This window comes from Podarcis pityusensis, assembly GCF_964106645.2.
Source record: "Podarcis pityusensis genome assembly, chromosome: 2".
Taxonomy (NCBI): Eukaryota; Metazoa; Chordata; class Lepidosauria; order Squamata; family Lacertidae; genus Podarcis; species Podarcis pityusensis.
In genome coordinates, this window is record NC_138029.1 from 60,061,839 (window position 1) to 60,071,923 (window position 10,085).

Below are 10,085 nucleotides of genomic sequence, written 5' to 3' on the forward strand. Positions count from 1 at the left end.
AGAATCTTGGAGCACAAGGCTGCTGTCAGGAGAATTTCAGTACTTATATCAATATGTTGTTTTACAGTTCTTACAAACAATTGCTAGTCACATCTACTAAGCTGAATTTGCTATTCATTTTTGTTTCGAATTGAGATTTATACCACACCCTGCAAGAAAATTATCAGGGTTTGGTATGTATTGATCATTGTTATTGTCCTACAAATAAAGAAGTATGTTTTTGTTTTTACTGCTCCTGTGTTTCTCATGAATAAGGGTAATCCAGAATTGATTAATGGATGGCCTTCCATTTGGATTTATTCATAAAATAAAGAATGGTCTTATCTGCAGTGAGGTACCTTTAAACTTCTGTACACTAAACTGTAGACTTTGTAAGTTATATGCTGCCTATTTTCAGTGTTTTGTTCTTTGAACTTCTAATATAGTTTCTTCAATTTGCTTTTTTATAATCAAATTGTGGCAACATTGTTTTTGCTCTTACTGTTATTTGATCACAATCACATCTTTTGGAATAGATTTTTTTCTGCCTCTGGTTTTCTACCTGCTCCTTCATTTCCCTCCTCATTCTTCGGTAACTGTTCTTGGATAGTTTCCGGTTTGAATTATAAAAAGAAAAAGTATTGCATCTAACAAACATTTCTTGCGATTATGTACTTACATTTCAGAGTAAAAGATAGATAGGTGCTTCCAAAGAGTAATGGCGGGGTGACAATCCTCCCCCTCCTAAAAACCTACAAAAAAATGGAAAGGAACTCATACCAACACCACCCATGGCCCATTTCACTTATTACATTTTCCCAATCTTTATTCACAGAGCTTGCAAGTGTGGCATGTACAAGTACAGTGAAAGGCATAATCCAAAGTGTTGCTTTAAAGCTTGGGAGTGCTGAAAGTGCACCTTCTTATACACCAGGCATCCCCAAACTCGGCCCTCCAGCTGTTTTGGGACTACAATTCCCATCATCCCTGACCACTGGTCCTGTTAGCTAGGGATGATGGGAGTTGTAGTCCCAAAACAGCTGGAGGGACGAGTTTGGGGATGCCTGTTCTACACAAACCTACCCAGTTTTTAAGAGCTTCGGAAGCCGCCTTGCTCAATCCCCTCTTCCTGCGTTACATGAAGAAAGAGGGAAAGTGGCACGCAGTGATCCCCAAAGCCTGCCTTTGCTTTAGTCTGGCCATCTGAGTTGAGGAAGCATCAGTGCATTTATTTCTTCACATGGAGATTTTGACAGATTCTGGAGCCCTGGGAAATCAAGGCACTGGGATCCTGAGAAGCCTCTTGATCAACACAAAAAGGCTTCCCTGCTGTCAACCAAAGGAGCTGTGCTGGTAGGAGGCATGTTTCATGGGGACAGGGCCAAAAGCTTGGCCATACAGCCTCTCCCTGGTCACTTTCTCTCTTTGTGAGTAACACATGGAAAGGGTCTCTGAGGTACATTTGAATGGGCACTCAAGATAATAAAATAAACAAGGAAAGGAAAGAAGAACAGCAGCATTAACATTCACCATAAAATATAGCACAGGATATAAAAGTCATCCAATGAAACAATTCACCTTGCGTGATAGATTTAAGAATAGCAGTATGTCTATATCACGCCATCTTGGTAAGGGAAAATTTAAATCAAAATATATTTGGGAAGGAAAGAAAACCTAGACTAACTTATTGGGAATATGTGGTTAATTTTATGAATCTTTTCTAATTCTCCCCTTAAAAGGATTTCTCAGAATCCATTCTTTATTTTTTCTTGTGTTAACTAAACATTTGTAGAGCACTTGTGAGTTTCATTTCTTTTATCTGGGCTTGATCCAGACATATCTTTCTACAAAACAAAGCGCTCCTTAAATTTGAAGAAGAGAGTCAGAGCATCATTATGACATCATATATTTATAAAAAAATTAGTGAGAAAATCAAGGAAGGATTATTTATTTTTGATTGACTTCAAAGATGCATCTGATAATATGAAAACAAAAAAAGATAAAATCACCCTGCCTTCAAATTATTCAACAGAGACAGTTAAAACCAGTGGGTAAATTCTTGGAAGTTTAAATCACAAGGATTAACAAATCAGAGGTTTCTTCTCTTCCCCTTAATCATTTAACGCACAATAGAAGCACTGACACAACAGATATCAGATAAGTTCACCATTTAAGGTATTCCAGTTAAGGGATGTAACTTTAAAATTATTAATAATAATAATAATAATAATAATAATAATTTATTATTTATACCCCACCCATCTGGCTGGGCTTTCCCAGCCACTCTCGGCAGCTTTCAACAAAATGTTAATATACAGTAATACATCAAACATTAAAAGCTTCCCTAAACTGGGAATTCAGATAATATTATACCAGTTTGAGTGACGCAATTACATTATTGGCTACTCCTGATAAGATTATACTAGGTCCTGCTTGCGGATTTATGCATTAAAAAGGTACAAACAACACACTCACATCAACAGGAACTTCTTCAGGGATAAAGGCGGGTTCCTTGTTCCACCCCAGGAAAGCTGCTCAGTCTTGTAGGTGAGAAGCAAGCATAGAAACAGGGAGACATGGACAGAAAGAGGGAGGTATTCTCCTTGCAACAACTCTATGGGTGTCAAACAGAGCTTTAAACAAGATAAATGCTATAAAGAGATAAAGTGAAGAAGGCAAAAGGAGCAGAGGATGATGAATTTTGTCTTCAAGTTATTTTTCATTTGGCATGTCTCACAAGCCTAGCAACTTGACGGATTACGGATTTTCAAAATTTATAAAAATGCAACATGCATAGAATGCCTTATCCATAGGCGAGAGAAGACAGGTTCTGCAACTTGCACAGCCCAGCAAATTCAGGGTAGAAAGGTAAGTATCTTAGAAGCAAGACGAACCAATTTTTCTGCAATTATATAGGCTCATTTTGACCAACCTGCTTCGTCACTTACTCAGGTACTGTGTATAGTGAGCACCTTGACAACTTATCATAGTGGTATATATCAAGTTTTGGGACCTAATATGTAATCCAAGTTCTTCAAGACAGCACTTGCAAGCTTCTGTGATACTAATTCAAGGTGCAGTTTTGCCAAGCAGAGTAAGAGAACAAGAGTTCTTCAGTTGTGATCATAAGAAAATTCCATGATGTTGTAGGACACATTTTGGAATCAAGCGAAATGCTGTAACTTCAGAATACATGCAACAGTTTTTCAATATTGGGTGGAAGTTTCAACTGGAAGAATCTACTAAGTACGGAAAATGCACCTACTTTCATCAAGATTATACAGTGATGGCTTCCTATGGTGACATTATTCAATCATAGTCAATTTTATCACCGTGTTAAAAGTTAAATAAAATTTTCCCTGTCTGAAGGAAAACCACAAACACAGATGACTCATTTCCAAATTTACTAGCACTAAAATGTACCGTTACCTTAGAAGAAGCGGAAATGGCTACTGAGTTTCGGTTCTGAGACGAGTCTTTTCCCCACTTCTTGTGAAAAACGGAATTTTGATCAAATCGCAATTTAAAGGAGTCTCTCTAGCAACTTTGCTGGCATCAAACAGAATGAACTCCACAATGCTGTCTTATGTGGCTTTTTGTTGTTTGAACATAGTGAACCAGTGCAATGTCAATGAGTTCAGAAATAAAATAATTAGCCTTGTAAGTATATACAGCTTAATATTATTTTTAGATTACCATTATTTTCTATTTACAAAATGATCATAGTTATAATAAAATTGTTATAATATTGTCATTTCAGAATAACAGTAAAACTTGCCTGAACAGAGAATTTGTAAGTGTACAAGTCTTTTCTTGCAAATATTATTTTTACAAATATTAGAGCCATGCTGATCTAATGCTGATTTTTCTCCACCTTTTCAGGTAAACTTACGTCTTCCTACTAAGTGGGTAAGAAAACAATTCAAACACTTAAATTACAAAAACCTTGGAAGATTGAAGCCCTTGACTTATATACATTGTTGTTCTTAACAATTTATTATCACCTGTTTAAAATTCTTGCAAGAATGAACAAGTTAATACCAATAATGTTATTAACATGTCTATTCGGAATTGTTATTAATTAGCAGGAGATGAGAATGTTGTTCCCAGATTAGCTTAAAAGGTGTAAGAGCATTTTAAAAAATTATAATATGTGTAAGAGTGTCGTCGTCGTCATCATCATCATCATCTTAAATAAACATAAAACTTAACTGGTTAGACCTGGATTTCATCTTCCACAAACAGAAATGCTTCTTCTGTTTCACAGAATGCTTTTGATCTAGCAGAAGAATGCTGCTGATGGAAAGGAGTAGATGATAGCTGTCAATTTCCCCATTTCCCTTGGAGCCTCAAACAACACCTCCCACACTGCTCCAGAGATCCCACACTGCCGCTCTGAGGTTGTTTCCACTGGCAGAAGTGAACTCTAGATCCAACTTAATAAGACAGACCACCTCCCAACAAATTATTTTATCTATTTATTTTTAAAATTTCTATACTGTCCTATACCCGAGGTCTCAAGGCGGTTCACATAAATTTATACAAACATTGATATACCACTATTCATTTAAAAAAATGAGAGTGGTTTACAACATAAAACCATACCATTAAAACCAGTAAACACCAATAAAAATTATTGGCAACTTAGATATGTTAAACAGACTGCATGCACTCACTCTACTTTCAACATATACTGTACATCTACAGTATATATTCATGTTGATTTTTTTAATATCTGAAAGTAGAAGCAATGGATTCATTAGATTTCTTTTCCAGACAGTTGTTGCAAAAAAACCCCAAAAAACCATTATCTGGATCTGCTAACAAACTATATCAAAATCATCACCTTTCTTGAAATTGCAAGGATGAAATTTGCAAATGAAATTTGAACACGTTATAAATTTTGGGTTATGAAAAGATTAAAACAAAGGGGTCTTAAGAAGTGAAATGTGGCCCAATGGCTTTTGTTGATCTTACCAGCATGAAAAGTGCATGGTTCTGAAATGTGAAATATGCATCAAGTTGTGTCATTTTTTAAGTTTCACAGAAATCAACAGTGCTGAACTCCTCTCATGAATCATACTGTATCATTTTTGTAACATATATATGTTTCAATATATCTAAAAAACTACAGCCAAAAATGCATAAAACATGAAACAAAATTCCCTCTTGCTCCCTACAAATGAAGGGGGGAAATCTAATATTTACAAGAAAACTGTCGGATTTTGTCAACCTGTCATACATTTTTTTTTAAAAAAATTAGTTTGGCTAATTCAGATTCAGAACTATACAACTGTTTTCGTTTTGGTAAAGAAGCTTTAAATGCTCTCTTGAAATCATTTTAAGTACTGCATTAAACTGAAGGCTTGTAGGTAAAATGACATAACTCTTAATTTCAAAATATTCACCAGAGCTAAGTTTTTTTAAAAACCAAACATACTAGGTTTGGATGTGAACCATTCCCCCTGCTATGCCTTGAGAACTGCATTCAACAGATGCACAATCTCATCCTATGCAAGTATTTAATTGGAAATAAGATCCATTGGGTTCAATGGGGTTTACTGCTAAGTAATTATGCAGATGGTTTCAACCCTAGAGGCTAGGCTTTTAAAAACATTTTTATGGCAAGCAGATGGTCCACTCTGTTCTAAGACCATTTTCTCATGAAGGAACCGTAGAGAGCTGTTTATTGGACTGGAAATGTTATATGGGATAAGTGCATGAACGATCCAGTGTCCGCTGATCACCTACCTCCTTCTTGGAAACAGAAAGTCCTTCTCCGGTGTTTATAAGACCGGCATAGCTTAGTTTATTTTGGGAGTTTGTTGCCTGACTGAACAAATACCTGGGAGCCCAATTTAAAGACATATAATTTGGCATGATTTGAGATTTTCAGAATAAAACTTAGGTGGCCCCTAGGTGACCTATGCACTTTTATGTTAAGTATATTAGACATCCAATATATATATATATTTGCAACAGCATTTAACAATCTGTCTCCCTTACACTTCAGACCAGATAATTTTATGTTCTTACATATCTGGTTTCCCTGTGCCCTTTAAAATTTATAGAAATAAAGATCAGGCCAGGCCGGGTGAAGGCTATAATTAGTTATGACATCAAAACCCATAACTGGTCAGTTCAGAAGTCAAATTTGAATGATTAAAAAAACTGCTAAGTGGCTGACTTGGTTGCAACAGCAACGTCCCATGTGCATTCCAAGGTTAGGCACAGCACACTTCTGTTGTGGTTTTTTTTAAAGTAACCGGTCTAAAAGTGGCTACCACAGGGAAGCAAGGGGTCTATGATGGAAAAATTGAACACAAAGCACGTAACCTGGACATAAATCACATTTAAAATGTGAAGAATCCTCTCAGAGGGCAATAGCACGTCATCAAGAAAACCTGTTGTTCTGTGGGACTTTCTCTACCCTGATTTTTAGCTGTGCCACCACTCTATCAATCTCGATTAGTAGTACTGGCACTGAGGACTGCCTAGAGAGTGACAGCTCATCATAAAGTGGGAGGCACAGCAGTGATTTCAAGTGCATGGACTGGACCCCAGCGGTAGCCACAAGCAGGAGCCAGAAGTCACTTTTTAAAAACAGGAAGATAAAAATAATAAAAAAAAGTTACAGCAGGCATCCCCAAACTCGGCCCTCCAGATGTTTTGGGGATTATCCCATTATCCCTGACCACTGGTCCTGTAAGCTAGGGATGATGGGAGTTGTAGTCCCAAAACATCTGGAGGGCCGAGTTTTGGGATGCCTGAGTTATAGGATCTGTTAAAAGTTCAACCAAGATGATGCTGCAAGAAATAAATGGGGAGACAATAGTGAGTTCCAACAGAGCCCATCACAGTAGGTTACGCCTCCGCTCACTTAACCATTAAGGATGGCTTCCATTCCATTGCTGAAATATAAACACACACTAATAATACATTTGACCATGAATGACAATGTTAGCAATAAAATGGTAGTTTTATATTATGAGAAGTATGCCACAATTTCTGATCCAATATATGCATATTTCAAGTCCTAATCACACAGTTTTATGCAGTGCTTTTGGGGGGGGGGGCATACCCCTAAACATTTTGTGAATCTTTTTACTTTTGTCCATTTACTGTGCTTATTTTTCCCAATTTGAACTGTAAAATGGCGAGAGTACCCCTAAGCTTTTTTTTTTAAAGGAAAAAAGCACTGGTTTTATGCCATTTTCTAATATAAAGGATGGGGTTATTACTCTATTTTATATTCTGTTAGCAGAACACTGTGTTTTACACAGTTGTCCTTAATATAAGTGCAGTTGGTTTTGATGTTAAAATAGTACTTATGTTTCTCAGACTGGTTGTAAATGGTCATGTCTTGATAAAGGATTTGAAGCTATTCAGAATCTGAAGCCAAATTCCAGGTGTGCCAAGAAGATTAAGGGCCTTAATAAACGCTATACACAAATCAAGAGGAAACAGGCATGCAAGGTAGGTGGTGTATTCCTATAAATATCAAATACAAACAAGAGTTTATATATTTATAATGCTTAACAAACACAGCTACATTATTATGCGCCATTTGTATTTCTAAGTCTTGCCCTTATATCTTTCTAATTTCTATTTAGTTCTACACTTATTAGCAGTTCATACAATTCTGCAACAGTTTTTGTATGAAATCTGGATGTCTGTATTAATTTCTCAAATGGGGTTAATTTTCTAGTTATTTTTTCTTTTAATAGCTTTTTTTTACTGAAGAAGTAACATTTAAGAGGTTTTGTCATAGTAGTAAACTGAAGACAGTAAACGGTACAAAAATAAAAGCCACCCAGGAAATGGCCTCTTCAGAAGTGGCCCCCGCAGTTAGCCTTCTCAGACGGGCTCACCTAGTGTCATATTTGTGGTATTTTCAGCATGAGGTAAAGACTTTTCTGTTCACCCAGACCTTTTACATATTTAAGGAATCTGGGTGTTTGTTTTTTAAAATCTATTTTTAATTTTAAACTTCTAAAAGCGTAAAAGAAATCTATTATCTTAATAACTAGCATCCTAAGGAAGGCCCACATGAATTCCAGAACAGTGAGATAGTCACCAATAATGCCTGTTCATATGGTTTTGAAGGACAAAGATGGTGTTCTCTCTTTTTTTAAAAATGATTTTTCAGGTTTATACCTTTCAAAAATTTCACAGTCATTTTTAGTATTTTCTGCATCTCCAAATTAACTTAATTTGTTACGTTGAGAAAGATGGTGTTCTCAATATGTTTGAGACACTGTAGTGGGGGGAAAGGAGCGTGATGGTCTGTCATGTTGAGCATGTGAAGTCCTGGCTTCACCATCAAACTACTGGTTGCAATAAGATGCTAAATACAGTATATGGGATTTATGTAAATTGAAAGTGGTAAAATCACCATGGTGGGCAAAGGGAAGGCCACTCTGATAAAACTACCTGAAACAACCCTTCCACACTTGCCATCAATGCAGCAGCTTGGTCCTATTATTATTCACTCAGAAGCAAGCACCAGGAAGTTCGGTGGAACTTATTCTCAGGTAAATGTGCAAAGAATAACAACCTGTTGTTTTACCTATCATAAACCCCAGGGACCATTTTATTTGCTGTCTTCAGAGAAAGAAGGTCCCTGTATAGGGAAGTTTTTAATATTTGATGTTTTATTGTGTTTTTCATATTTTGCTGGAAGCTGCCCTGAGTGGCTGGGGCAACCCAATCAGATGGACGACATTATTTATTATTATTATTATTATTATTATTATTATTATTATTATTATCCTGTGTATGCCTAGTGATTATCCAGTTTTCTAAACACCAAAATCATGCACAGAGTGAGCAATTGTATATTTCCTTTTCCAAAATACAGTACTTCAGAATGCTTCACATCCTTTCAACATCTCTGCAAAGTGGCCTCATGTTACCATCAACATAGTTCAGATGGGGACTATGAGTGAAAAATGTGACCTAAATCCACTTGATGCCTGTTTTCTGTACATCCATGGCTCGAAAGTAGTGCACACACAATGTTAGCCACAATCTATATCGAGCCTGTCATTTCTTATGAAATGCTGCATTTTGCATCTTTTCCCCAACTCGTTTCGATCAGAATTGAGAAAAAATGCTCTAGGTATGTTTTAAGCTGTACCCAGTTTTGGAAAGATTGTGGGCGGGCCGAGAGAAGAACCTGGGAACTTCCTGACTGATAATCAAAGGCATTCATCACTACATCACACTATTTCTGTTCTCTTTCGCTAAGCCGGGAAGGGAAAGTAAAAAGCACTTGAATTTCCGTGTGCAATAAATCTGTCCTTTAAACTTGCTTGATAAAATGTATTAGACCATTCATCATGTTTCCCCCCCCCCCCCTCTTCCACAGCCTGTAATCTGCAACACAATGTGTGACAACTCCACTAGTGGAGATACGGGGAAATTTTTCAGCGAGGCTATAGAACATCTTCAAGCAGTAACATGGGAGAACATGAGGTCAATCTCAAATTAGTATTTACTGTATTTGACACATAAGGCCATACCTTTCAGTAACTTTCTGTAAAACCACAGAACTGCCATATATGTGTGCAGAGAATAAAGATTTTCATATGTTAGCTTTTTACTCCTTTTTTATTTTCCAAATTATTGTGCCAAGAGCTTTCTCAGTAAACAGGCCTAGGATATGCCAGGTAACTTGCATATTGAGCTTTCATCACGATCTCTTTGCAAAAGTTTGAGGACCTCTGAAATATACTCAGAGTCGCAAAGTGATTTCATGCTCTTTATTCAGCTCATAGTGGTGAGGAGGAATGAATAAATGTCCCCTCACAGTATCTGCTTTATATACATTATTTACACAATGGGCTGCACATGATTGGCTAATTCTGGAATTCTACTGTAAGCCAATCAGGTTGTGGATTCACTTCTATCTGGAGCAGGATTGGGTGGTTCCTGCCAACCAATCATACTGCTGCATTGTTCTAGGACCAATCAGACTGCTGCATTCTGAATCCTATTGTTCTAGGACCAATCAGACTGCTACAGTTTGGATCCTATTCAACTCAGTACATAACACCCCTCCCCTCTAAGTTCCAGTCCTGCCCGGGAGGTCGCATTCATAGTCC

The 10,085-nt window shown here is 36.9% G+C and overlaps 1 protein-coding gene across 2 annotated transcripts; it reads left to right on the plus strand.

Annotated features, from left to right (window-relative positions):
- The first annotated feature begins 2,480 nt into the window (after positions 1–2,480).
- On the plus strand, positions 2,481–9,575 carry LOC308468722 (uncharacterized protein). Of its 2 annotated transcripts, none has more exons than XR_013981828.1 (5): positions 2,481–3,639; positions 3,740–3,772; positions 3,862–3,888; positions 7,352–7,455; positions 9,350–9,575. XR_013981828.1 is itself a non-coding variant. In XM_080991128.1 (5 exons), the coding sequence occupies exons 1-5, from the start codon at positions 3,544–3,546 to the stop codon at positions 9,470–9,472; spliced, it is 414 nt and encodes a 137-aa protein (XP_080847254.1). In that variant the 5' UTR covers positions 2,481–3,543; the 3' UTR covers positions 9,473–9,575. The 2 variants fall into 2 exon arrangements, 1 of the variants encoding a protein (XP_080847254.1); XM_080991128.1 differs by having other exon boundaries at positions 7,321–7,455.
- The last annotated feature ends 510 nt before the right edge of the window (positions 9,576–10,085 follow it).

Bases quoted from the DNA above. Each gene is read 5' to 3' on its own strand.
- LOC308468722 (XM_080991128.1), top strand. From the start codon at position 3,544: ATGAACTCCACAATGCTGTCTTATGTGGCTTTTTGTTGTTTGAACATA. The intron at 3,773-3,861 runs GTAAGTGTACAA...CCACCTTTTCAG, and splicing joins CTTGCCTGAACAGAGAATTT to GTAAACTTACGTCTTCCTAC. The intron at 3,889-7,320 runs GTAAGAAAACAA...TATGTTTCTCAG, and splicing joins TACGTCTTCCTACTAAGTGG to ACTGGTTGTAAATGGTCATG.